At 54.1% G+C, this 27,059-nt stretch overlaps 9 protein-coding genes across 9 annotated transcripts; 3 read left to right on the plus strand and 6 right to left on the minus strand.

Moving 5' to 3' along the window:
- Nucleotides 1-75: 75 nt before the first annotated feature.
- On the minus strand, nucleotides 76-3,726 carry JN550_003237 (uncharacterized protein; the record flags this gene model as incomplete). Its single annotated transcript, XM_049314619.1, has 1 exon — nucleotides 76-3,726. One exon carries the CDS (start codon nucleotides 3,724-3,726, stop codon nucleotides 76-78), a length of 3,651 nt encoding a protein of 1,216 aa, XP_049175072.1.
- A 786-nt stretch (nucleotides 3,727-4,512) lies between these two features.
- JN550_003238 (uncharacterized protein) lies at nucleotides 4,513-5,912 on the minus strand (the record flags this gene model as incomplete). The annotated part of the gene is made up of 2 exons (XM_049314620.1): nucleotides 4,513-4,703; nucleotides 4,760-5,912. 2 exons carry the CDS (start codon nucleotides 5,910-5,912, stop codon nucleotides 4,513-4,515), a joined length of 1,344 nt encoding a protein of 447 aa, XP_049175073.1.
- Nucleotides 5,913-6,767: 855 nt separating this feature from the next.
- Nucleotides 6,768-9,711, plus strand: JN550_003239 (uncharacterized protein; the record flags this gene model as incomplete). The annotated part of the gene is made up of 4 exons (XM_049314621.1): nucleotides 6,768-6,826; nucleotides 6,887-6,973; nucleotides 7,060-7,161; nucleotides 7,221-9,711. The coding sequence occupies 4 exons, from the start codon at nucleotides 6,768-6,770 to the stop codon at nucleotides 9,709-9,711; spliced, it is 2,739 nt and encodes a 912-aa protein (XP_049175074.1).
- An 839-nt stretch (nucleotides 9,712-10,550) lies between these two features.
- On the plus strand, nucleotides 10,551-12,723 carry JN550_003240 (uncharacterized protein; the record flags this gene model as incomplete). Its single annotated transcript, XM_049314622.1, has 3 exons — nucleotides 10,551-10,569; nucleotides 10,623-10,659; nucleotides 10,722-12,723. 3 exons carry the CDS (start codon nucleotides 10,551-10,553, stop codon nucleotides 12,721-12,723), a joined length of 2,058 nt encoding a protein of 685 aa, XP_049175075.1.
- Nucleotides 12,724-13,198: 475 nt separating this feature from the next.
- JN550_003241 (uncharacterized protein) lies at nucleotides 13,199-15,009 on the minus strand (the record flags this gene model as incomplete). The annotated part of the gene is made up of 3 exons (XM_049314623.1): nucleotides 13,199-13,545; nucleotides 13,719-14,854; nucleotides 14,936-15,009. 3 exons carry the CDS (start codon nucleotides 15,007-15,009, stop codon nucleotides 13,199-13,201), a joined length of 1,557 nt encoding a protein of 518 aa, XP_049175076.1.
- Nucleotides 15,010-15,719: 710 nt separating this feature from the next.
- JN550_003242 (uncharacterized protein) lies at nucleotides 15,720-16,862 on the minus strand (the record flags this gene model as incomplete). Its single annotated transcript, XM_049314624.1, has 3 exons — nucleotides 15,720-16,086; nucleotides 16,148-16,389; nucleotides 16,605-16,862. 3 exons carry the CDS (start codon nucleotides 16,860-16,862, stop codon nucleotides 15,720-15,722), a joined length of 867 nt encoding a protein of 288 aa, XP_049175077.1.
- A 1,174-nt stretch (nucleotides 16,863-18,036) lies between these two features.
- Nucleotides 18,037-19,065, minus strand: JN550_003243 (uncharacterized protein; the record flags this gene model as incomplete). The annotated part of the gene is made up of 1 exon (XM_049314625.1): nucleotides 18,037-19,065. One exon carries the CDS (start codon nucleotides 19,063-19,065, stop codon nucleotides 18,037-18,039), a length of 1,029 nt encoding a protein of 342 aa, XP_049175078.1.
- Nucleotides 19,066-22,448: 3,383 nt separating this feature from the next.
- On the plus strand, nucleotides 22,449-25,064 carry JN550_003244 (uncharacterized protein; the record flags this gene model as incomplete). The annotated part of the gene is made up of 1 exon (XM_049314626.1): nucleotides 22,449-25,064. The coding sequence occupies one exon, from the start codon at nucleotides 22,449-22,451 to the stop codon at nucleotides 25,062-25,064; it is 2,616 nt and encodes an 871-aa protein (XP_049175079.1).
- Nucleotides 25,065-26,253: 1,189 nt separating this feature from the next.
- Nucleotides 26,254-26,805, minus strand: JN550_003245 (uncharacterized protein; the record flags this gene model as incomplete). The annotated part of the gene is made up of 1 exon (XM_049314628.1): nucleotides 26,254-26,805. One exon carries the CDS (start codon nucleotides 26,803-26,805, stop codon nucleotides 26,254-26,256), a length of 552 nt encoding a protein of 183 aa, XP_049175080.1.
- Nucleotides 26,806-27,059: the final 254 nt, after the last annotated feature.

The following is a 27,059-nucleotide window of genomic DNA, read 5'->3' on the forward strand; positions in this document are numbered from 1 at the left end:
TTCAAGCCACTTTCACTCAGCTAAACGTAGGCAGCCGCCCTTAATCAACAGCCGCCCCCCATTATCACCCCGTGTTCAGCGGCGACCGCCATTATCCTTCCAGTTGGTATAGGCAATCATAGCGAGGATGAGCATGAGCGCCAGCCGCGGCAGGCCGATGGCCTCCCCGGAGCCTGCGTTGAGGAGGTTGGCGCGCGTGATGGCGTTGGCGTAGACCCACTCGCGCCGCTTGCGAAGCTGGATCGTCAGCGCCGAGATCAGCAGGCCGAGCGCCGTGAAGCACAGGCTGATGAGGAGCCAGCCCCAGCGGACCCGGCGGCCAAAGAGGCGCACCGACCCGAAGGGCGCCGGGCCCGCCGCAGCAGCGCCGACGCCGTCGCCTCCGACGCCCGCGGTCTGGGTGCCGCGGCTCCGGTCGCCGAGCGCCCATGCGATCTCTTCCGCGTCTGGGTCGAGCCCGTAGAGCAGAGAGGCGACCTGCACGTTGTCGATGAACAGTCGGTCGAAGGAGATGGCCTCGATGAGGCACTGGTGCTTGTAGATCTCCCGCTGGACGCGTTGCTTCTGGACCTCGTCTCCTCCGCCGTCCTGGAGGCGGGCGAGCTGGGTCTCGTACTTGCGCAGGTCGGCGCGCAGGTAGATGTCCATCTCCTCGGCAAAAGTCGGCGGTTCGCAGCCCTTGTCATCCCAGTACTCGATGAGCCTGTCGTTCTGCTCGTTCCAGTCGCTGCGGTACTGCTTGATCTTCTCGTCCAGCAGCCGCAGCTTGTCGCCGGCCGCCTTGCACTCGTCCAACTCCTTGCGGAGCCTCTCTATCTCTGCGTCTTTCTCAGGGTCCGGGCCGGAGCCCTGGCCCTGGTCCTTGAGCTGCCGGAGGGTGGCCAGTTGCTGCCTCAGGTCGGTGCGTTCCTGCTCGAGGGCACGGATTCTGCGCTCGAGTACTTCGTCGGAGGCAGTTGGACTGCCAACGAGGTTGTTTCGCTGTTCCTCGCGGATGATATCGTTGAAGCTCTCGATGATGTCTGACACTTCCATCTGGAATCCGGCAAGATCGGTCAAACGACCGCAAGTACAGTCAGCCTTCTTGCCTTCTTCACTCTTATCGCTCTCGTCGTCCGCGTCCTCGTCCTTGCCAATACCTTTGTCGCACACATGTTTTTTACCTTCTGCACAGTCTCTGAGAGAGTCGGTGAGATTCCTGCTATGCTGCTCCAGCTGCTTCACGTATCTGTCCAATTCCTCGTTCTCGTGCAGCAGCTTCTCGTTCTCTGATGACAGCTTGCTCGCAGCGTTGCTGTTCCAGACGAGGCCCTTGTGGAGGGCTTCTTTCTCCTCAACCGAAGTGCGTCTGAGCTCCTGGATCTCTTTGTCCTTATCGGCGTTCTCGTTAAGCACTTCTTGCATCTTGGAACGGTCAGCATCTAGGCGGGTCCTTAGTGCATTGGCTTGGTCCTGCTCCTCGATCAGGTTGTCCTTGAGATCTTTGATGGTTGAATCCAGCTTTTGGATCTCTGCCTCTTTGTCCTGTAACTTCTTCTTGAGCTCCTCGATCTCGTTCTCGAGCTTTTCGATTCTCGCAGAGGACTTGGCAGACCTTTTGGACTTGAGGTCTTCGACTTCGTCCTCCTTCGCTTGCAGTTGCCTTTCTAGGTCCCGCTTGTGCTCAACACACTCGTCAAGCTCTGTTTGCTTCTGTTGTATCTCGTCGCCCTTCTCTTGAATCTGCTCCTCAAGTTTCTTTTGCGTGTCGAGGTGGTCGGTGATGCTTTTTGCCAAGTCAAGTACGTGCTGTTGGAGTTTATCCTTGGCTTCTTCCAGGTTCTCCGAGGTCTTCTGCTCGTCCTTCACGGCGGCTGCTTCCTTCGCGGCGGCGGCGGCCTCCTTGGCGGCACTCTCCTTTCTCAGCTTCTGTAGTTCCTTCTTGAGCCGTTTGATCTCCCTCTCGAGCGCCCTCGACTGAAGTAAGCACCGTTGAATCTTTTCTGCGGACGCGGCCTGGATGGCATGATACGCGTCAGGCTCGAGATCGTACTCGTCAAGAGAATCCCGCTTCTCTCGGACCTCTTTTTCCAGCGCTTCCATCTTCTCGGTTCTGGTCTCCAGATCTCTGATCTTTTCGGCCTGCTGTACGATTGTGTCTGCGCCGCTTCTCAAGCGCAAGGTATACATCTCCGGAGACATCCTGTACTGACTCAATTTCCCGTCGACCTCAGCCTTCGCCTGTTCCAGCTCGGTAAGCTTCTCGCTGCAGCTTTGGGTCTCCTTGCGCAACTTCTTGAGCTCTTCTTTCTCGCGCGGCTCCTGGTCCAGCCTCCACTGATCCGCTGCCTCGATGCCATTCCACATGTGCTCAGTAGCTTTATGATCCTTGTCGTCCGTGTTCCTGAGAGCGGCGAGGAGTTTCCAAACCTTGGAAATGATACTCTTGGTTTCAAAGTCCCGGTCATATTTCAGGCTCGAAAGCATGGCGCCGAAGGCTCTCAAAATGTTGACCCTGTCCATTGTGTCGTCGGCTAGATCTTCCCAGTCGCAAGGGTCCTTGTGGTCAGTATGCAGCATGCGGACAACCTGCCGCAGGGCCGGGAAGATAAAGTCGCCAAGGGGTTGCAAGTCAGGATAAACAGGGGCTGGGCCTTGTGGTGGCGCCGGAATTGAGGGTTGGCGGGAAGAGTTCCTACTACCCGCCTCGTTGTCGCTCTGCTGCCCAAAGGCTTCGCCCAGCTGGTCGAACAGGTTTGTGTGTCCTACCATGGCAGAGTCTCCAGACCCTGTGCGGGAGTCTGAGGGAGACGCGAGCACAGCCTCATCAGCATTGTCGTTCTCAAAAGCCTCATTTCTCGCGTGTGCGATGCTGAGGTGCTTTGCGGCCTTCTTTAGCTCTTCCTCCTTAGCCCGGGCCTCGTCTCGCAGATCCTCGACTGTGCTCTCTAGCTCCGGTATCTGGTCCTTTAGTTTGCTGTTTTCGTTCTGAAGCGTCGTAATGAGTTTATCCTTGTTGTTGAGTTCAGCCTTCGATACCTCCAACTCTGCTTGAGCCTCCATCTGGGCTGCCAAAATCTGCCGTTGCGTGTTTTCCAACTCCTTTAGAGCCTCAGTGTTGCGTGTGCTGGACTTCTGTTCATGGTTCAAGTCCTCGTAAGCCTTCTTGCGCTCTTCGTCTGCTTTATCTTTCGCTTCTTCGTACTTCACCGCCATCTGTTCGACCTCTTGAATGTGTGTTTCTAGTTCGCTTCGTTCTTTATCCCACTGCTTTACTTGTTTCACAAAGTCTCGATCCTTGTCCCGAAGTTGCTGCTGGTGTTGTGCTTTCTGCGTTTCCATCTGTTTCATGATATTTTCCATCTCTTTCTCCTTTTTCTCATATTTTTCATGCCATTCTTCTTCGTAGTCCTGTACCTTGCTCAACTCGTCCTTGTGATTTTTTATCATATCTCTGATCCGTTGATCCCACACCCCCTCTCTTTGTTCAAGCCATGGTTTTATATCTACAGCAAGCCTCTCTTCGAAACGCTTACAAAGAATTTCTGTCTCATCGTGGATGTGAGACACGGCAACTTCGATTGTGCTACTCAAAGGTCGCGATTCAGTGTTGATGATGCCTTCGCTTTCAAGATTGTTGAAGAGGCGGGCGGTTTTGTCGTGAATCTCTTCTCCGATATCAGTAAAGAAGGCCTTCTGTAACGAAGGCCCTTGCTTTTCGCGCCATTGCTCGTAGTCAGTAGCCATGGTCACGGCGCTGGAACTCTGGTCTCGGCTGCGAAATTTGATTGACAAGTTGCGTCCAGTCGTTCCAACCCAGACCGCGTTGCTGGTACACGCGTGACGAGTCTTTTGACAGACATATCACAAAGAGCAACCCGGACTCTGCGTGCGGAAAGGCATCGTAGTCAGTCCCCTTTGTCATTGCCCGAAGCATCGGGTGGACGTGTACATGTTCTTTCACTAGCTCTTTCAATGATGCAGAGCAAACGGCCCGCAAACAACCCGAATTCAGGAAACAGTTTGCTGACTTTGCTATGACGACCCAAGAATTGAGTAGGCAAGACAATTGGCTTCACTGGGTGGACTGCTTGGCAGGGCATGTACATACGTGAAATGGCCTTTGTCGTTGACAATCCGGACCCGGGGCGCTCAAAGGACTATCCTTTGGGCATCGTGTAGTAGGATAAACATCGACCACACTGAGAACATTACCGAAAAGTGAACGTCTCTTCAAAGCTCGTTTGATCCGATCCATGTTCCGAAATACACTCTGGACGCAGCAACGGGTTGCACTGCAATTGAGATTGACTCCCTAGTCCAGACGCCATTATTGCACTGAGTCTCACTGATGATCTAGATAACGGTACATATGCGCTGAAAAGCAAAGCGGTCTACTGACAACTCCTGAAACCCAGCCAACTAGCTCCTACAATTGAGCTCTGTCTCATCGTCATGCATTGATGAAATAAACCACACTGTGGCCTCGTGACAGGGTTGCCAACAAAATCTTCGTGAAGTCAGTGGAGGTCATTAATTGTACCAACCCCGAGCTCCCGGCCCGTTGTTGGTCTGTTCTTTCCGGTGTTCAATGAGTGATTCGGTGATATCAAAAGCATCAATGATGGCTCGATACTGTACGGGATCAAGATGGAAAATCGCTTGCTGCTTTTTAGATGCGTGTCTCGCACCACCTGGTCCGGGTTCGGAAGCCTCGACTGGAGCTGTGGTGGCGTCAATAGTGGTACTCCCCATACAGCACAGAAATGCAAGAGCTTACCGAGGGTTGGGAAGCCGTCGTCGTCAAACTCGAGGCTGATTTTGTTGTCACGGATCAGGAAGCTGACATAGAACATGTTCTCGATGGTTTGGCCGAATGATTTGGGGTTAATGACGAATTTGAAGTAGTCGATGCCGCCGTTGGTCCGCAGGCCAAATTTCTGCATGATGCGATGCCCTTCCTCGGCGTTATCCGCCTCGAACGCTGCCTCGGCCGAATCTTGGGCTTCCTCGTGGACCTCTTCCAGACGCCTATAGGTTTTGCTGCAAATGGCAGCCAGGTCATTGTCTTCATTCCTCTGGATGTCCTTGGCCTCGAGGACTTCCGGCCGCGTCTCCCGTAAGCTGTTGGGCCTGAACGGTGCACTCCTCTTGGCGACCTTCCGGGCCTTTTTCTCAACAGAGAGGGGTCCAAGAAGGAATCCAGGGGTAGCAGGTCGGCGGACGTGGGGGAGACAGGCAAATCTACCCAGATGCTCCCAGTTGCAGGCATCGCCTTCGTCGCCGATCTCGTCCTCATCGTCGGAGCCCCCTCGGCCGCCCCTGGGACCTCTGCTGGAGCGCCTCCGTTGGCGCTGTGTACTTGTCAGCTCCTGGGCATCGTCGTCGTGAATACCGGCGCCTAATCTCATGTAACGCAAGCACTCTGTGACAAAGCCGTCTATATCAACGCCCTGGCCGGCATCGCCGGATGTCAGAGCGGCCGTCTTTTTGTAGGACAGCTCGACGGTCTCGACCATTAGACGTGAGTCGAGGGTAGCCTCTGTGGTCTGCTTCACATTGCGATTCAGAGTGTTTGCCTTTCGTAGGGTGCGGCGCAGACCGTCGTCGCCCGGCTGGATGTACTTGTCCTTGTTCAGCCTCGTCTCTTCCCTCAGCTCTCGCAGGCCCCGCTGAAGCACGCGTCTCTCCTCTATGGGCTGGTCCGGGTCGTACTCGTCCGAATTGTCATCGTCGTCCTCGTTGCCCTCGTCGTCGTCGGTGGGGTCGTGGGTGCGACGTCGAGAGGCACCGCGTCCGGCGCCATTCGTCCAGGCTCGTTTCCGCTTGGCAGCCTCGGAGCCCTTGTTACGCATGACCAGTGTCCTCGTATCATCATCCTCCTGGTCCGAGGGACTAGCCGAACGGCCAGACGCTGGCGGAGAAGACGACATGGGATAGGAGCAGCCACAAACGGTGTTGTTGGAACTCAAGCACACAGAGAATAGATGTTCGAGTATCCGATGGAGCAGAGAAAGCGATACAAGTCTGATTTCAAGTTGTGATGGCGCTGAGACGAGGTACACCAGAATTCGCTGCCATGGTACAAGTTACTCGGCCTGGCGATTTTGGCGATCAGCACCCGATAGCATTGGGGTAGGAGTCGCGTCGCAACGCGACTTTTAATTGACAGGGCAGCGGCGCTAGTTGCCTGGTGTCTGGTGGGTTGGTGGCATGGTGGCATGGTGGCGTGGTGCTCCCCGGGTACCGCGGGGCATTTACTGTGGTAGCACGTCTCGGTACCTATTCGCTCAGGGCTGACTCAGGGGTCTTCAATGTTTACACTCTTCCAATCGTACTGCCACGAAAGACTCAGCCGGTCCACTGGCAACAAATATAAAGAACTCTATGTCAGACATCTATGAGTTTGCTCAACTTCATTTTGCGCGATTCTCTAGAACTGCCTTTGTAAACCTGACTCACTGCCTTGACAACAAATATGAAGAGCAGATTTGGACACTGGAACATGCCTAAGTACTAGGCAGGTACTTGGTTGCCGCATCCCACTAACTAGTACAACATGGGGCCCGTGCATGTGCGCCGTCGCTAGTTTTCGGGACCGTCGACCCTCCTTCTGGGTAGCTGGGCTTTGGGGCCTGTGACCGTTGTCAAATGACGACAACTTCGGAGAGCAACAACGGCGCACTCGACACGGGCCCTCTTCCGCCTCTCATTGTTCTGCGCGACGGCCTGCTTGCGCGACTTGGGATCAGAGCGGCACAGGTCTATCATGGACACGGAATCCTGAAATGGACCCCTTCTCGTTTGTGACCTCGGAGTCGCTGGACTATCCGCTGAGTGTTCGCATGTAAGTGTCCACCTCTATCCGAGCCACTGGGCCGTCCTGACCACGTATCCAACCTGACAGAATCAACCTCGAAGGAGAAGAAGCCCCCCAGAAAGCTTCTGAGCTGTTACAGAGGCCTGACCTCCGCCACATCGGCTCCAACACCAGGTGTGCCACAGCCCTCTGAGGTCCAGCTCGGGCCCTGCGTCGATCGCAACCAACCGAACATTACTGACCGACGAGGCGTCATGCAGTGTGCACTCAGACTTATACGTTACTGCGCAGGTCTGGGCCGGCTCAAAACCCTTGACCGTTCCCGTGCAGACTTCATACAAGCCATTCAAGAACGAGAGGAGGTACAGTGCTCCCAACACAGATAAAGCTCGTGGGCGCACATGCTAATGGCGATTGCCAGCTGGAACGAGTGGCTCGACATTCCTATCCCATATAAATCGCTTCCTCTCAACTCCCGCCTTGCCATCACAATATGGGACGTCTCGCCTATAGGGGGCAGGCAAGCCCAGGGCCACGCCATCCCTTTCGGCGGCACGACCTTGCCTCTCTTCGATAAGGAAAGTCAGGTTCAGAAGGGCAGACTGAAATGTGCGGTCCACAGGCACCAGCTGGCCGACGGCCACGATGACACGACTACCCCTTCTGCGTCCCCTAAAAGGAGGACCGGATCAAAGAAGATCGAAACCATTGTGGACAAGGAGGCCGAGGAGCTTGAGCGCATGGACAAACTGTTCAAGAAATACGAGATGAACGAGATCCCCAAGGTCGAGTGGCTTGACCAGATGGTCTGGCGTCTGTCCGAGAAGCGTGGCGCGGCAGCGACGAGGAATTCCATCAAGTCTCTCCAGAGGCAAGCCAGCCTAAGGCAGGAGAATGGCACGGAAGCAGATGACGGCGCCGACGGAAAGGACGAGACTCGCACTCAGCCTGGGCCCTCGAGGTTTACTCTGACCATCGAGCTGCCGCGGTTCGATTTCCCTATCGTCTTCACTGATCATGAATATCCGCCACCGCCGATTTCATCAGTACAGCACCTGTCAGCATCTCAGTCGCATTTCGATCTCAAGCCACCTCCCGAGGTCCAGCTCGGCCCTGGTATTAACGGTACCAAGGGTGGGGGTAGCCGCGTCGTCCGCATATACGACCCCGAAGTCGCAGCAAGGGACAATCCGGCAGAGGCAAAACACCGGCGACTAGTGCGAAGTCAGCACCGGCATGGCACTCTCGATAAGGACTTGAAGCCCAATGCCAAGGTCAGAGACGAGTTGAATGTGATAATGGCATATTCTCCTACCCACAGCCTCACCCCTGAGGAGAAGGATCTCGTCTGGAAGTTCCGCTATCACTTGACCAAGGATAAGCGCGCCATGACCAAGTTTGTCAAGTCGGTCAACTGGCAAGACCAGAGCGAGTCCAAACAGGCTATCCAGGTCATGGCGAAGTGGACTGAGATTGATGTGGACGACGCCCTGGAGTTGCTAGGCCCAACCTTTGACGCCCCGGCTGTGCGTTCTTACTCCGTTGATCGGTTACAGAAAGCCGACGACAACGAGCTGCAATTATATCTGTTGCAGCTTGTACAGGCACTTAAATTCGAGCCCGTGCCGACGGATCCGAATGAGCCGACGACAGAGGCGTCGTCGCTGGCCATGTTCTTGATATCCCGGGCCGTGCAGAACTTCACGCTGGCCACCTACCTTTATTGGTATCTTGTTGTCGAATACGATGATAAGAGCCCCGAGCAGGGCCAGGAAGTCCGTACCATGTATGCAAAAGTGTTGCACGACTTCATGGTCGAGCTAGAAAACCAGCCAGGCGGTTCCGAGGTCAGGAAAACATTGCTGCGGCAAGCTGAACTCATCACGGTCCTGTCCAAGATATCTGGGGAGGTCAAAAACGCCAGCGAGACGACATCACAGAAGATTGAAAGAGTCAAACGCTTCTTGGCTGATCCGAAGAACGAACTCTTGACCATCGATCCGCCGGTCCCACTTCCGTTGGATCCCTCTGTCATCGTCGTTGGTGTGATTCCGGAAGAAACGCGTGTCTTCAAGTCTTCGTTGTCGCCAATCATGGTGACATTCAAGACTGAGTCGGGGGGCAAATACCCAATGCTGTTCAAGACTGGTGACGACTTGCGGCAGGATCAACTGGTAATCCAAATCATCACACTCATGGACCAGCTCCTGCAAAAAGAGAATCTCGATTTAAAGCTTTCCCCGTACAAGATCCTGGCCACCAGCACTACAGCCGGCGCCTCGCAGTTTGTCCCCTCGCAAACATTCGCGGCGATATCGTCCAAATACGGGAGCAATCCAGCCATTGGATACCTGAAGCAGCATAATCCTGATTCGCGAGCCTATCAAGGTGTTCGCAAGGAGACGTTGGAAACGTTTGTGAAATCTTGCGCTGGGTACTGCGTCATCACGTATATCTTGGGTGTCGGTGATCGCCACCTGGAAAATCTTTTGCTCGCACCGGATGGCCACTTCTTCCACGCTGATTTTGGTTTCATCCTGGGGCGAGACCCGAAGCCATTCGCGCCAGCATTGAAGTTGAGCAAGGAGATGGTAGATGCCATGGGGGGATTCAGTCCCCCGAGCGAGCTCTATCTGCAATTTAAGCAGTACTGCTTCCTTGCATTCACGGCACTGCGGAAGTCGTCCAACTTGATTCTTAACCTGTTCAGCCTCATGGTGCATGCCAACATCCCTGATATCAAGATCGAGCCAGACAAGGCTGTCTTCAAAGTCAAAGATAGGTTCCATCTGGACCTCAACGAAGAGGATGCCATTCGGCTGCTGGAGGGGATTATGGAAGACAGTCTGACGGGCTTCATGCCTGTGATGATCGACCGACTTCACGCATTTACACAGGCGCTGAGAACCTAACCGTACGTCCAGCGCAGGAGGTTAGACTGTGCAGTACCGCTCATGTTTAGACTCCTTCAAGGATATTAAACACTGGTAGCCATCGTCAGAGGGTTGAAATGCCGCTCCATATCAGATAGTCGTAAGAGAGTCTAGAGGCCTGGTAAAACGTACGCATGCCTAAATGAAAGACTGACATAGCACAAGGCCCGACCACTTAAGGAGACGCTTGTGAGGCTTAGATGGATTTCATCTTATCAGTGACCTTGAATTGTTGCCTTGGCAGCCAAAGCAAGCCGGACATAGTTCGCCCCCTTTCGTGGAGGCCTGTTGGGCATGTCCGTGGCGTATGGCCAAGTACGTATCTCGGTGAAAGTCAAGACCAACATAGAGTATCTGGTACGATAGGACACTGCTCTGAGCTAAATACGTAGGTGAAGGTAATTCCTGGGTTGCATAGGTACCTATGGACCTAGAGGTTTTGAGGATATTGTTCGAACGGGATGCTGGGGCGTCTCCGTGTGGAAACAACAATGGCCTGCTGATTGTTCCGTTTGGATACCCTGCCTTCTGGCCATGGCTGCCTTGGACAATCCCGTAATTCATTTTTCAGTCAACCCACGATCCGCTTCTCCCGATGCCTATTAAAACAAACCTCCAAGCTCAGATTTCTGACTGTCCAATCCTTACCCTGCAACTGCATCGTTTCATTAATCACTGTGCGATCATACGTCAACATCGGGTCAGGTTGCCCTGTGGTTCAGCATCCGCCTACATTTGGAGCTTGTCTGGCCGTTGTGGAACTCGGTATCTAGTTGAGCGCGTGTTGACGCGTTTCGACGCGTTTCGAGGTTCTCACGATGTTCTACAGCCATGAGCGTAGGTGTATCGTCGCCAAGAGACATGAACGGCCCTCACTGATGCAATTCCAGTCCTAACCAGCCGCCAATATGGTGTTGCCACAATCTGGTAAATTACATACAACCCCCTATGCAGTAGAGTCGGCTCAGTGCGTTCTGACCAAAGCGCAGGCTGGTGGCGACCATTGGTAACAAACCGGGCGCACGCCGTGTAGGCAAGAAGGCCATCCAAGGCGTCGACGTGCAACGAGCGTGCCGGAAGATCATCGAGCCGGGAGCTCCCATCGCGTTGCGCCTGCAAGGGAATCTCCTATTCGGTGTATCCAAGGTCTATCAGGAGCAATGTTCTTACATCTTGACCGACGCCCAGAAAATTCAAGGGCACATGATGACCTTTCTCAGACAGATCAGTGCCAATCAACTCGCGCCCGGAGCAGCTACAGCGAGGCAAGTCTTTTTGGAATTGGTCGCCCATATGAAAATTGAGAAAAAGCCAATCACTAACCATGTGTGCCCCAGACCGGAGAATCTCATTATCATGGACGATCCGGACTTCCTTCCGGATGGCCGTATACCAGATCCTACTGCAGATATGTTCATCTTGAGCCAGCACACCAACAAGACTTCATCGCAAATGTCTCCAAGGTCTATGCCTTCCCAAGGCAGCTCTTCTGGTAATGAACGAGTTCCAATCCAACTAGACTTTCGCGACTCTAGCGTCTTCGACAATGGCGCTTCACCCCATGGCCTCCAAGGCCTTTCTTCAGGACAGAAGCCTGCCGTGCCCGGCGACCAAGCAGACGTTTTCGGCGAGGATGGCATCGGAATCCCCATTGATTATGGTATGGAAATCGATGAGTTCGGCAACATCATCGAATCTGCAGAACCTGGACCCGATGGCCTAGACGAATTGGAGCTTCCACCCATGCATAGCATCGGAGGGGGCCAGAAGAATCAGCCGCAATTAGATGAGGAAGGCGATATCATCATGATGGAAGAGCAGCCCCTTCCCGAAGCCGAAGCTTTGCCTGACCGAGCTAAACATAAGGAGCCTGACCCCGTTGCGGCCGGTGAGCATGAGCAACGACAAGCGCCCGCACAGCGTCGCAAGAAGCGACGAATTATCTATACAGACGAAGAGACCGAAATTTCCAGAGCTGCCTTACGGGACTGGCAAAAGGACTATCTCAAGAACTGCACTGTACCCAAGTCACATCCAGTCACTGCCCCGCAAGCCAAAGCGAACGCTATCCATCTGACTTTCGGATGGGGAATTGCCAACATTGGGCAGACATTCGGTGTTCCTGGCATCATCCACCCTCTTGCCCTACACTTCTCTGGTGATCGCCTGTTTACTGCGTACACCGGACTTGATGTTTTTGAGAAAGGTCGCCGTAAACGGACTCGATCAGAGGCAAGATCCAGAGACGAGGAGCATGAAGAGAGACGAATTCGACCCAGGCTCGAGGGAGATTCCGAACAACAAGGACGCGGACTTGAGGAGGATGGTATGCTCGAATTCGGTCAAGGCGACCAACAAAGCCCTCCCGAAGTTGGCCGAGAAGCCCAGTCGGCTCTCGAAGATGTTCATTCCTCTGCGATGCCCTGGAATCGGGGATCGTCTCTCATGCCCGGCTCCTCTATCCAGAAGTTACCGAGTATGGCACAACCGGGTCGTGAACAGTCCAGTCCGCTCCGAAGCAAAGCCGGCTCAGTCCAAGATATAATTCGTTACAGCGACGATGTTGACATGGGTGGCTTTGACTTTGGAGCCGACGGCGGCCTTGGGTCGGTAGGCTCTTCCTTCGACGGCCTTCCGGATCAACAGCCGCCTGAGTCATTGGGCGAACAGCCCGTCGACAAGCAGGCTGAGTCTCAGTACACCCGCGATGCTCTCGATCGCGAGGGCAAGAACTTCTTGGCCTACATGGAAGAGACGTTGCACGAAGCAGGCGTGCACCGTTACGACGAGGACTTGCAGGCCAAGCGCAAGTGGGTCGAGTTTGACGAACTGTTCCTGCCGAAGAAGACGGACCGCCCTACGGCAGCCCAGGCCTTCTATCACATCCTGACGCTGGTCACCAAGGGTCAAATGCGTGTGGAGCAAGAGGTGGACGACGGCCAGCCATTTGGTACCATTCACGTGGGCCTCGATATGCCTCGAGGTGCATAGATACGTGTGGTTTAGAGGTCATGGCTGGGAACGGCGTTTTTCGTCTCGAATACGAAGTATTTCTTGCTCTCTTTCTATATTCTATCCTATGGTCAAGGGGTATCAATGGCGTTCGACTAGGGACCACTGGTGGCAGGCACTGAGAAGAAAGTCATTACGTACAGGAAGGTTACATCGTGTATTGATCTGCATGGGATGAAGGGGAATGGCGTTACCGGAATTTCGAGATTGATTTGCTTTGAGCTCAAGGGACATCGGAAGGTAAAATGTTTGTGCATTCACCTTCATCGGTCCGCTGGGCACGAATGGGATGGCCATGCCGATGCAATATCATGATGTACGTATCCGCATCGCACTTGTACTTGATCAGGTAGCTCAGGCACTCGCAAATAGAGAGGACACGACTTGCATCAACATGATCTCATTACTTGTCTGACGGTCCCCGCATTCAACCATGAGGCCAGCATCCATCGAATTACTCGTATATCTCATCATTGGCATCCGCCCCCTCCCGATCCTCGAAGATCATGAACTCATCGTCCTGTGCCTCATCCCCCACGACCTGCTTCCACGCCTGCTTCACCGTATTAAGACTTGAGTCGTCGAAGGCAAGGTTCAGAGACGGGGACGGGAAGGAGAATTTTGGCACAGCGCCAACAGTTTCGACCAGAGGCGTCCCTTCGGTGACGGTCTGTTCGTAGTAAAGCTGATACAAGCAGATGGGAGTCTCCTGCTCCGCTGCCGTGGCCAACAGTGAGCCCAGCGCCTGCTCCAGGTTCTTTTTCGCAGATGGCGAAGTGTGCGTCGTGAGGTAGATGGCGCCTTGGAACGTGGTTAGCGCAAACTTCACAGGATCTTGAGCGCCAGGCTTGGGCGGCATGGTGTCAGAAGTTTTGTGTCGTCAAAGCATATCTCAGACAATGTAGATAAGTATTTGATGGGTAGATCATCGTATCACCAGGAAGTGCTCATTAGACGTGATTGGTGTGACTTACTTTGACCATTAGGACACTCGCCTGTCTCGCTAGAGTGTACCATAGCGTATACTGGAGGGTCCGATGCAGACTCGGAAGCAGGAATCGTGCTGCTTGGGAAGGCGACCACGGCAACAGCAGGAGCCGGCGCGCCTTCGACAGTGGCCTCGAACAGGGATTTCAGCGGCGATTTCACGACGGCTACAAGCCGGCTGATAGTCTCTCCGTGGGAGATATCATCTCGAGAGGAGATGAGCGCCGCGGCCTGAACAGAGATTCCGTTGGAGAGTTTGAGCGAGACCTTGTCATGGACATCAGCAGTCTCAACTTCCGCGCTTGTGTCGAGCATGTAGATTCCGCCTCCCACGGCACCAGCACGGCAGGCAACTTGCGCGACTTCCGACAGGCCTCCCCATTTGGGGTAGACGGCACAGAATCCTGGCCCAAACAGGCCCATGGACGTCAAGTGGCGGTGTATGACGGCAAGTCCGTTCGCGACTGTAACCTTCCCATCAAGAGTCAAGGTCAGGGCAAGGATATACTTTCGCAGGTCGTCGTCCAGCTTGAACTGTGTGGTAAGGAAGTCAGAAAGGTGCGTGTCGGCATGAGCCTGCCAGACATCCCTCTGGTCGTCCGAGTCGTAGTCGATGACGAATTTCAGGAACTTCATCAACGACCGCTTGGACTTGGCCGGTATGGACGTGTTCGAGAACACATCCTCGCGGCTGCTCGGGATGCGTGAGAGCTTTGCGGGTTCGTCGCCGCGTGCCGGCTCATGGACGTAGAAGGAACCTACGGCCAGGAATTCCACCTGGCGATACGCCCTGGATGACACGAGCTGAGACAGCAGCTTGGACCGGGTGTGGATGATTTGCGGCGCGAGGGCCAAGGAATATGCTCGTGAGAAGGTAAGTCCGTTTGCCTCAGCTTCCGGATGTCTCCAAACACTGGCATTCCGGAAAACCCGGCCACCGGGACCTGCTGACCCCTCGGCTGGTGCAGCGGTTGTAGTCTGAGCCACAGACTCAGCACCAGAGGAGCCCGTGTGAGTGGTCACCCAACTGTCTGCCTCCTGGAGACTGAACGCAGCTTCGTGCTGGCCATAAAAGTCATTGGGATCGAGATGCAAGATGCGCTTCTTTGACCTCGATAGGGCACTTCATTGCAAGCCGCAGCTAGGTCAGTCAGATTGATATCTTTGAGGGGTGGACCGTTGGCTGGCAGATGCAGTAACTTACAGTGCCAACAGCGACTGCTGCAAGCCCGTGCCACAGATGACGACATCCCAAGGCTCGTCGCCGAGAGACTCCATCGTGTTCTGAATATCAGTGCTTGACTCTCGTCCGGTGGGACAAATAATAAAGCATGGATACTAACAAAGGCGAGAGCGGTGATTCCTAGGCATGGGCATCTGGAAACCCACCAAGATTGCCTAATGAGTAGTGTAATACGCTGGCAGCGGGCAGTCTTATTGGGCTTAGGTTAGCTTAACCCGGCCGTATGGACCTAAGTTAGACAGTGGACATTCGGAAATATGTGGCTCCGACGCGCACCGCACTCCACGCGCTGGGTTATCATTTACGAGCCAAATTTGGTGACTTGCGGTTTTCCTCTTCCTCAACCAACCGCCCAACCAATCCTGCTGTCTGCTGCATCTTTTCCACAGCACTGCTGGTGACAGAGCGGCCTTTCATTAGGCTGCTCACATGTCAATGTGCGGCAGAGCTAATCGTCGTCCCGTATCTACTGTCCTGGATGCTCGCACCTGATAGGACGGTTCGAAGGGTTGATACATTCCTTTAGTCGCACTGGACGAAGTTTGCCCAAGCCTGCGATCAACACTGGTTTCCGCAGTGCTCGCGAGGTTCCCCGGGGGGTACCTCAACGTATTTCGACGGAAACCAAACCATTTACCGGGTGTATTTACATTATCCACCTACGTAGTCATGCTCCAGTAAAGCCATTCAAGTGCACAGGATGCCTATACGTCCTCTCCTTCACCAAATTCCGATAGGACCCTAGTCAGCCCATCTTCCGCGTAGCTGACTGCGCGTATGCATTTACCCTTACAAACTGTTCCTGCGACATATCACTGTGCAGCCAACAAAAGTTGTTGTCTGTGCCCTGCTTGCCCGCGCTGATCCAGACGGCTCCCATGCATATGCTCGATTGCGCACACGATGCCACGCAGTCATCCATCGAATATGCTACGTGATGTGAAATGTCAGATCCGTCGTGCGTGACACCGCACTCCATAACGAACTCGATGTTCGAGGTGGGATCCGTGTATGTCGTTCCGTCGGCGTCTGGGCAAGCGGGCATGCCTGTCAGCGTCGGCGACGGCGTAGATGATGGGTCCATGGTCGGTGTGCCTGCGGTCGGTGACGATCTGCATGAGCTCATTAGCTATTCGGTTCGGAAGTAAAGAAGGGAGTAGCTGTGATGCTGACGTAGAACTCGAACCGGCCGTCCCTCGCAGTGTAAGCCCCAGCGCCAACCCAAGCACGATCCCTATGACGAGCAAGATTGCACACAAGATCAACCAAAAGAGCCGTCTCCGCAATCCACAGATCCGGTCTTTTGCAAATACTCCCCATAATCTTCGTCTTGGCGTAACAAGAATCTTCTCGGCCGTGTCTGGCTGCACAACTTCAAGACCCGACTCGGGATAGTGCCATGGTGGTGTATGTAACTGTGACATTATTTTGTTAGTTCTCTCCAAGTTGGAAACTACTTGAGTAGAAAGGAGACAGGTGTGATCATATCCGCAAGTTCCAGGGTACTTCGTCTCATCAATGTGTATTGTCCTGGGATAGAGGCAAGAGGGACAAAGACGCCTCCCATTGAGAACAAGAGCAGGAGTGGAGTGAAGTACATGACGCAAAACGGGTGGAAATATGGACTTACAAGACCCTCTGAGGTAGACAGATCATGTAAGCATCGGGCCTCCAGCTCCAGCTCCGGCTCCGGCTGGTGCCATTCCGGAAGTAATGACAGCTCCGCAAGTTGATGGTGTTTGGAGGACGTGGACTGTTTCCCTAGTGTTGAGCTTGTCCAGCTGCGGCCTCCCTTGTCGCTATACTGCCCGTTCCGCCACTTGCAACGCTGACTGCGATTAGGCTTGGGGGATGAGGCGTCGGCTTGCTTAGGGTGGCCTTGCTCCATACAGTCCCAGCATGCCGGACCAATGATTTCCCTTTGATGTTCGCAACGCGGGAGTCGAGGCGGCCAGCTTGGCTTTGCAGCAACGTTGGTGGCTGGTTGTGTCTTTGTGTCTGGGCTTTGATTACGAGTCTTTGATGAAAATATCTCCTGACATGTGTCCATGGTCCTAGCCAGTACCAACGTTCTGCTGAATGATTTATAGAGCAGCTTCTCTTTCAGTTTCTTGTCTTTTGGATTGGCTAGCTGAACTACCTACGCCGTCAAAGTATGTGGAACGTACAATATACTGTACTGTTTTACGGTGTGATGAGAGTAGCAAGTCGAGGAACAATGAAGAAAGGGCGCATTAATTGATGTAGACGCCATGATGTACATATTGACAACAGCTATTGCGAAACTAAGTATCGTATTATCTAGGGGTTATTCTTTCCGTCGGAGTGATCGGAGCAAGGGATGCGTTTAGAGAGGCTGCCAATTCGTTTTGGGATCAATGTGCTATTGTGGCATTCAGTTTGCGTCGAGGACCCTTGTCCAAGCCAAAGGGATAGCCTACCTCTGAGCCTCGCATCATGGAGGCTTGGTCCTTGGCGAGTCAACGGGAAGCGATATCTCCTCTGGGGATGGATGGATAAGAGACAAGAAAAGACAAAGCAGGGCGGTAACGTGCGATTTTCTAAGGGTTTCTTATGGGATAGGATCGAATGGTCAACTGCGCACCGTTTCTACACCTGGCCACGACCTTAGGCCCATGCTCTTCTGATCTATCTTTGTTACAGCAACCACAAAAATCCTTTTCCCTCGTACTACCACCAAGTCTGGACTATTCGGGTTTGTTCTGATATCTCCAGATGCTCTGCGTTTGGTGTCCAAATTGTCGTGTTCTGCCTCTGCGTCTCTCCTCGCAGACGTGCAGTCCAACATGGCAGTACTTTCCTTTCTGACATGCCATGAGACCTCAGACCTGATCAGCGAAGCTATGTTCTGTGTGCCTTGTTGTGGCTCTAACAAGCGGTGCTGTTCAAAGTCTGAGCCGTTTGGGTGCGACTATTTGACGGTCAACGCACCTGTTCCGGCGCTGGCCAACGCTCTTCATAGAATCATAACCGTAGGCTGGCCCCATTTTTCCATTGCTCAGATTGATTGTATTGGGTATCAAGTGTCGTCCATCCTCTTTCTAGCTAACAGCTTTTCGAAAGTCGTTCCATCTTGACTCGGCCGCCTTTGCCAGCTCCTTCATTAGAACAGGGCCAACGACTGTGCCTCCGTGGTTTGAGATTCCTAAGACCTTGGTGCCTTCCTTGGGACAATCGACAACTATGGTGACAGTTTCATCGCAAAGGCCCTCCTCCAGTCGGTCCGGATCCACCAAAATCCAGTACTGACCGCCGCCCTTCTTGGGCTTCTCCTTGGCAGTGAAGACCGCTGCCGTAGTAGCCACGGGGAATCCGCTCAATGTGAGCGGTAGACGCTTTTTTGGTGAACAGAGGACCATCTCTCGATCGGGGTCCCAGTACGCCTGGGGAAGCTTGGTGTCTTGCAATGCGGCCAGGATAGCCGCCCATGCAGCGTCAAATGGGTTGCCGTCGAATGAGATGAAGAGAACGTCGATGTATAGCACCCAGTGGGCCTTGACCGCCCTCTCTGTTATTGTAGAATCGCCCTCATCGTCCTCTTCCATTGCCTCGTTGCCCCTTTGACGACCTGACAGCTCGCTTCCATCCTTCTGGTATATGCGCAGACCCGAGACGTTCAGCAGCTTGGAACTATGCAGCAGAGAATATACTCGCGTGCTCAAAGTCTGAGCAAGGGTCGTAGGTGGGACTCCTGGGAGGAAATTGGGGGCACAACCGGTAGCCAGCTCGATGTTGGGTACCAGCAAATCGTAGTCGCGAGCCTCGTTCAGCGTTGCGCCGCTCGAATCGTCGGGTGCTCGGTAGTTGGGGACAGCTGACGTGAGCAAAGTCTCGCCGCGGACACCGCAGATGACCGTGGTGTCGCCTGTACGCACAACGGCGCTGCCATGGGCATGCGACAGCGATGAGGTGTTGATGTAGGGCTGTCGGGCCTGCTGCGGGAGGCGGCCATTGGTGCGGGCGGAGGGACTGGAAGAATCCGAGGCCTGGAGATTGGCAAGGAGGTATGGATGCGGCGACAGCTTGGAAAACGTCGCGCTGGAGAGCGTCAAGGAGCTCGAGGTCGCCATACTGGATCGCAAAGGCAGAGTGCGGCTCCGTTGCGGTGTCGAGTTCCTGCAGCCAGTAGACCTACGTGGCGATGATGGTCCAGTATCCAGAAATAAATTTGTAGCGTAGCTCAGCCTTGCACAATGGGGGCCAGGGCGCTGGACCCGTACGCGGGGTAGCGGGGCTCGGGGCGTCGTTGGGCGAATTGTAGTGCATGTTAGCACGCGAGGCTCAGCTGGAGTGCCCCCAACGGAAGCGACCTAGACATGCATCCTTCCTACTGGCTTCTATTTCGACAACATCTATCTATCTAGCATATCGGGTTCTTCAGGGTCAAGAATCTACACTGCCCTAGCCAGCGCTGCCAGCAACGGCGATGCGTCGAGATAGTATTCAGCTCGCCTGACCAACCCCTTCTCGTCGCCCGACGTGATAAGGTGTAATACAGCCATGGCCGGTACTTCGATAACTTCTCTCAGAGGATCTCCCTTCGCCTGCCAGGAGATGCGGCAAGACTGATATATCTTGTCATTGCCCACAAAATCTTACAGCCTTTTGTCAACAATTACAGTGGGAAAGTCAAGGGCCGCAAAGTTCTCTCACCGAATTGGTCGATTTCATGGTGCATTGTCTGTATTCCCGGCCAAATTGACCTAAAGTGTTGCGTCACGGCTTCGAGACCGTGTAAGACCGGACTGTTCGCAAACTGCAACTGGATGTCCCCGGCGTAGACTGTCCGCAGCCTTGTGACATCGCAAGAATCATTCGTAGAATGGAACTGCCAAAGCGCCAGCGTCAGTGTTACTCTCTAGTTGCTTGTGAACGGAGCTTAACAACCCTCAGCAACCATTCATGGGTTTCTGATCGTGTGGTCGGGACAAACGCCATGACTTCAGGCTTGAGATGAGACTTTTGCGAAATATATATCCGAATCAGATTTGTTCTCTTCGTTCAAGAGCGCAACTCTTGTATAGAGCTATACTACCTTTTATATATATTTCACCTGCCTCTTCGCCATCTGTGGTGGCCGTCTTACAAACTCGATGATTAGTCAGGCCAATCACCATTTTCCCTTTTGGGCAAACCTAAGACACTGGCTCGCTGGCTTGAGCCGCTATCCGCTGACAATCCTGCAGGATGTCTTCGCTGCTCGTGTCGACTTCACACTCGGACGCGAGGTTCTCTCAAGATACCATATTTCTTAATTACCCACCGTCTGTGCCTCGGCCGACATTGATCCCTGAGTGTACCAATCATATGTGTGTCCCTTTGCACGCCGCTTATTAGCCATGCACGGTAGAACCAACATCTCTTACCATGCAACTAAAACGGCACGGTCCAAGCCGATCACCAACAGTATTCCAACGGCAATGCAGGATCCCAACTCCCGTCTTCTTTCATCATGTCATCGGCAATCGTTGATCGTCCGATGCAGGCGTGTGCCAGCGTCGAGCCTCAAGGTCCCTGCTTGGACCTCATCTCATCATTCTCACCACCAAAGGGGGACCCGATAGACTTTGGTTGACTTTTTATCCGAGATTGCAGCCTGGGGCAATTGGTAGTGTGGCTGCGTCAAGCACCCACACACAGGCTCAACTTCTTCAGGCACTGGAGTCACCATGTCCCAGCAGTTCGGAACGCATTTTGCATAATCATAATATGGCCCATGCAATCGCTCATCCGAAAGAGTAGGTCGACTTGATGGCTGCCAAGTGGGCCTTTCACGCAATCCGGGAAAGGAAAAGTCCACTGCGTACACCTTTCCATGGGTGGTCCCCCCATGCGGCATCGCAAGGTGAAAGATGCACACAGGGGTGGAGCAGCTGGCGTATGCCAGCTTCAGCCAATCACATCCAGCGTGTTGCCGCCCGCAATGCGACCCAGTCAACCATCGTCAAGCTCCCCTTTTGGTCGTCGAATCCAGTGGCTACCTTAACAGGAGCCAAGCTTTGGCCAATGTGCTTGCTTGCGGACAGCACAGCATTCGCCAGTCGCAGCCCATCCGATGGGTGCTGAGGCCCCCGAATGGATCCCTTCCTCGTTCTCGTCATTCCAGTTCTGGCCTATCAGCCATGCGAGTGACACAGGTGGCGGACTCCCCAAGGACCTGGCCATGGCCTGGCGCTGGACCATAGCTCCCAGGTAATCCCCAAAGGATGCGTACCTGCTGGCAGTGGCTTCGATTACTGCACACTGCACATAATGCAGCCAGATTTGGGGATGTAACAGTTTCACCGTTGCAGTGTAACCTCGTGCTCACAAAGAAACAGGCGAGCTTGGGTCGCGTAAGCTGACCAGTATGCAGCATCAGCAAGGGAAGTGTCGGTAGTTCTCTTCGAGTTTGCCAGAACCAGAGCCCCCCCACCGACACATCTTTTAGGATCAACAACAACAACTATTGATCTACACAGGTACTGTATGTACCGAGTACGGTTGTACATACACCTGGGCGGTAGGCAATATCACATTGCAAAGTGGACCAGAAATCTGCAAGCGCGGCCTCTAGCACAAGCCCCTGTCGATATCCCGCCGCCTCCCGCCTCTTAGACCTCTCTTTTCTGTCTGTGATAACAGCCCGCCGGGGTCCTGCAAGCTCACTTGTTGAAGCGCCCTGCTACGCATCTTGCATATGTCCACCTGTTCGGTGCGACGTGCAGTCTGCGGGGAACGACTACTCACAGGCCCCAGCCAATATTAAAGTGCGGTCAGCCGCTGGGCCGTGTGCCATCCCGGTGCCATTCACGTCGACCCGAGGGTCTCGATTAATCACACCAGGTCTTCCCTGTTGCTGATTGACTGACCTGACCCGGGTCTTGACCTTTACGTGCAGAGAGCCCCATTGCCACGAGGTCAATCTCCCGTATCATATCTCTCCAATTTTGCGCATTGGGTCACGTCTGCGCGCTGTTGAGCCGTCACCAGCTATTGACCTAGAAGTGGATCTAGTCTGGTGTTGTTATACTGGTCTATCCCCCGACCGTTCGTCCCACGTCAAATGGCTTCGAGGATTCAACTTACCAAACGCCAAGCCAGCTCTTGTCTACCTACGCGCATGGTCGACAGTGCACTCCACCATACATCCAACGGTATAGTGATTCAAAGTGCCTGAACACTCGCCAATATCACACTTGTCCTCGTCACAATCGCCATAATGCAGAGGTGACACCCGCCCGGTACATGAAATTACAGTGTCAGCAATTAGGGGACTGTCAGACTCGAACTACCGAAACTCGACACATCCACCTCCCTCCACCAAATCTGGCATGAGTCTGCTTTGAGTTCTCCCATAAAGCAAACTGATGTCGGCTTGAAAGCCGATCCCTCGTCAATATCTATGTAATAGGGTTAGGAATTGGCTACAATCGAAGCTTCACCGAACCAACCCTGCGGAAGGGCCCTCGATATGGCGCCCGAGGTGCAAACCTTGGTCCAGGGTGCGACTCGGACACTGGCACAGTTCGCCAAGCGTATACACATTCCATTGACAGCAACTAGCCCGCCAGGTCTAGTGGAAGCGCTGACCGTAGATCCGTGGGACCAGTCAGGCAAGTATGCGCTGGGATGGACGTATTTCTCCGTCGCCCTGATGGGCTGCGTCCTGTTTGTGCGCATCTGGCACTGGTGGCAGGATAAGATCCGGCAAGCCATCTATAAGCAAGAGGTGGAACAGCACTACGAAAATTTGTACAGCTTGGATCCTGGATATGCGACGACGGCGATGCAAACAGGCCAGACAGGGAGGCATTTCTTCCCGGAGCACGGAGAAGAGAAGAGAGACTTCAAGCCAAAAACCGATTTCTCTTCCATAGGCCCCGTGCTCGACGCACTCGCATTGTTCAGGTGGATTTTCTATCGGCCAATCCCAGATCTGGTCTGGCGAAAGCGCCGATTCACCTTTTCCTCGCTAGCTGTACTTGCGGTCGGTTTCGTCGCCTTGGCGTTTGTGGCCTTATACACATTCTTACAGCAGCCCTTGTACTGGCAAAGCATCCAGTATGGGTCTCCGCCAGTTGCGATTAGGGCCGGCATGCTCGCTGTCGCCATGACTCCGTGGATTATTGCCACGAGTATGAAAGCCAACATCCTTACAATCATCACCGGCATCGGACCGGAGAGACTCAACGTCTTCCACCGATGGGCAGGGTACCTATGCCTATTCCTCTCGCTGGTACATACGGTCCCTTTTTATATTCAACCAGTGTGGGACGACGGAGGCATGGCTACCTTCGAGCGACTGTTTCCGGAAGGGAGTGGTGTTATTTACGGAACGGGAATCGCCTGCCTGGTTCCACTCGTCTGGCTCTGTGTTGCATCGCTCCCGTTCATACGGCGCATTGCGTTCGAGGTCTTCGTGATGCTTCACGTGCCAGTAGGGGTGATCTACGTGGGCGTCCTTTTCTGGCATACGAAGAACTACCTGGCATCGTGGGATTATCTTTATGCATCAGCCGCGATATGGGCTTTTTGTTACTTCCTACGACTGTTCAAGCTCAACTGGACTAAACCATGGCGTTTGTCATTCATGGTTGGCGACGAGGCGGCAATCACTTTGATGACGGAGAATGCAATCAAGGTCACCATCCCTACGCAGATGAAATGGAAACCCGGTCAATATGTATACTTGCGCATGCCGGGGATCTCATTTTTCGACAACCATCCATTCACGATATCCTCGCTCTGCAGCGAGGATTTCCCGTCCGAGTACGGCGAGCAGTACCGAGATTGTGTTCTTGTGTTCAGACCGTATGGCGGATTCACAAGAAGAGTACTCGAAACCGCAATCGAGAAGGGGCCATTCCACACGTACCGTGCATATCTTGATGGACCATACGGCGGCATGCGCCGAGAGTTGGCCGCTTTTGACACGTGCATTCTCATTGCAGGTGGCAGCGGTATCACCTCGCTGATGTCGCAGTTACTGAACCTCATCAAGAGGATGAGGGATGGCAAGGCCATCACGAAGAAAGTTGTTGTGATATGGGCCCTGAAGCGTCTTGAGGCGATGGACTGGTTCCGTGAGGAACTCCGGATCTGCCGCGAATCAGCGCCCCCTGAGAGTGTGACCTGCAAGTTCTTCGTCACATCGGCGGTTAGGCAAAGAACGAATGGCGCCATTGGGGGAGGCCAACGTGCTCCAGGGCACTTGAGCCACATGTTCCACGATAAACTAGACGGCTTCGTTGCAGGCATTGCTTCCAAGCGCAACTCCACCTACATCCGGGATGAGGCGCAGGGAAATGCGGATTACGAAGACGAGCTCCGGGCCGAGGATGAGGACAGGATAACTGCTCTCCCCCCGCAGCAGTACTTGCAGCCTCATTATATGCCTCCTCAACGAGCGCCGCCCGCAAACCGCGAATCCGCCCAGGAAGAGTCCCTGGCTAGACTGGAAGGCAGGGATGATAGGGCAGATGAATATGACGCGCCAGCCTCAGCGCCATCATCAGAATACCCAGAGGACAAGCCGAAACGGCAGTTCCATTTCCCACCACTCCAACCGCGTGCAGAACAGAGGCCGCATTTCAACTACGCACCGCCATCACCGCGCAACTTCGACGCATCTAGTAGACAGACTCCTGAAGGCCGCAATCACGAGTCGTCGCAGGACCTCCCAGGTCCACCAGAACTCGCGCACCTTCGCACGACCAACCTGCCGAACCAAGGGCCGCGCCCCACGTCGACCTTCGGGCCCCCGTCCGGGTTCGACTTCGGGTTCCCCGAAACGCCGACCGAGTTCCAAAAGTCCCTGATGCGCTTCGCCTTCCCGGTGCCCCACCAGATCGACGGGGGCTGGAGCGTCGAGTACGGCCGCCCCGACCTGGGCTATATGCTCAAGGAGTGGGCGACGGGCGGCGCCGACGGCCGAGGTATCCTTGGGCGCCGGACGGCCGTCTTCGTGTGCGGGCCGCCGAGCATGCGGGTCGGCGTGGCCACCACTGTCGCGCGGCTGCAGGCCGAGATCTGGGGCGACGATCTCCTAGAGGAGATCTTCTTACATACCGAGAACTATGCCCTCTGAGGGAGGGCTGTGTATATACACCTGACAGCTCCACTCTTTGGACAGCGATCCGACTGTCGGGAGGAGATTGGAAGGATGTGGCGTGGGTGATGAGTTTATCGACACCTGGCGTTGCAGATGTGCTCTTGATATACCAGAGTCATATATATAATATAGGAGGACCCTGCGTGGCGTGTACTACTATAGCGTGTTGTTTGGATTTCGGTAAAGTTACATATACTCGGGGAAGAGTTGGCTATGCGAGCCATCATCTTATCTGTAATTGGACCACTATGAAACGAAGCCGTATTGCTGTTCTATTGTGAACCCTAGACAAGTAGAACTATTTACTTGCCGGCTCGTTGCGTCTTGAGCACAACGGCCAGAGGCCCGGGCTTATCTAACCGAAATTGACAAAGTGCTGAATTCAGGACATAGATGATGTTGTGTGTACATTGACTCATAATAATACAAGGATATCATAACATAAAAAGCCACACGCCATGCTTTGTCCTCAAGGTTGGACCGGAAGAAAGCAATAGAAGGTCATCATCTCCGATACACGTTTGACGCATGGCGCAGAATATAGCCTTTGCAGAAGGCCCAATGGCAAAAGATATTGCTTTTTCCCAACCCTTGGCGTGCGCCATCGCTCTGCCTCGCTGTAGACATCACACCGCTCACAGTGAGGCCGTATAATGTTCACTGCGACCCATTAAAAGCCCCATGAGCAAGTGAAAAAGACAGTGAAAAGACATGAAGAAAAGAAACCCCCAAGTATGAACGCCGTGGAAACCAAAATGAGCCGTGAGGCTATCCTTCTTGTTCAGCCGCGAGGCTTTCGTCCATCTTTGATAGGTATCTAGCAGGAAAACCGGCAATGCTTCCCTTGCTAGGCTAGCAGATATGTCGTCTGATTGTAGGTTGGTAGAATGTGTGCCTGGGAGCAGCGAGCCCCCCTTTGTTGCTGCTTCGAGACGGTGCTGTAATCCCGTCCTTCTTTTGGAAGCATACAAGCTTTTTCTTCTCCTTGTGAGTGTTGTTTTACCAGCGGTCGCGTGACCTGGTGATCTACCCCTAGAGTGCATCCCATCCTTGGTTTGGAAACGGCGACCCTTTTTGTATAGTGCTCGTTCCACCGAACCCTATTCTCTCCAGCATCTGACCGCATTCTCATAAGGTTTAAGCGGTGCATGGGTCGGCTTTTCGTTTAGTGGCGATGGTGCCTGCGGCCCGTAGAGCTACCTTCCTGCCGATGCGAGTGGCTATGCCCATGCCGATGGTGGTGGTGGTGATGTCCGTCACGGTCCCGCCGCGAGGAACTCGAGTGTTCCAGCTCACGATCCAATTCTTCGACTCGTTGGCGATAGCCTCTGACTATGTCCCTGATGTGCCGTATTCGGTCAAAGTCCAGCTCCAGCTCGTCTATCTGCATCATGATATCATTGAAGCGCGCAATTTCCGCGTCCGCGTTATCGATGATGTTGCCCGCTCGGTCATATTGCTGCATCGTCACTATCGAACTCTGCTCGCTGAGGTACTCGATTCTCGCCTGAATCTGCTGCATCAACCGGTTAAGATGGGAGGACAAGGCAGCAAGGCTTGAGCTATCGAGAAGCAGCCGGCCCTGGGATGATGCGCGGCTAGCCGCCCGCGAGGATGAGGAGCCAGCTTGTGTCTGGTGATAGCGAAGGAGCTGGATCTCGTCGTCCGTCAGACCCAATTGCGTGTCGGGAACCGTGTTGGCCTCGGTCGACGGCATGGCGCGCCGCGTGCACTCCGTCCGCACCTCAGGCGAGTGACCCTTGGCTGGCGATCAGGCGTTGTGCAGTGCCGACTTATACAGGGGGGAGGCAGGCAGCGGCGGCGAGCCGGGGAGGGGTAATTTCGGATGCAACGTCGTCGAGTGGTGAGAGGGCGGAAAACACCTCGAGGTCAAACGTCGGGTCTGGCAGCGCGCTGGGCGTCATTGTCTCGAGGGGTAGGGACGGACGCTCATAGCATGGGTTCCGTGGC

The sequence above is a fragment of the Neoarthrinium moseri genome (assembly GCF_022829205.1).
Source record: "Neoarthrinium moseri strain CBS 164.80 chromosome Unknown scaffold7_Wmoseri_CBS_16480, whole genome shotgun sequence".
Taxonomy (NCBI): Eukaryota; Fungi; Ascomycota; class Sordariomycetes; order Amphisphaeriales; family Apiosporaceae; genus Neoarthrinium; species Neoarthrinium moseri.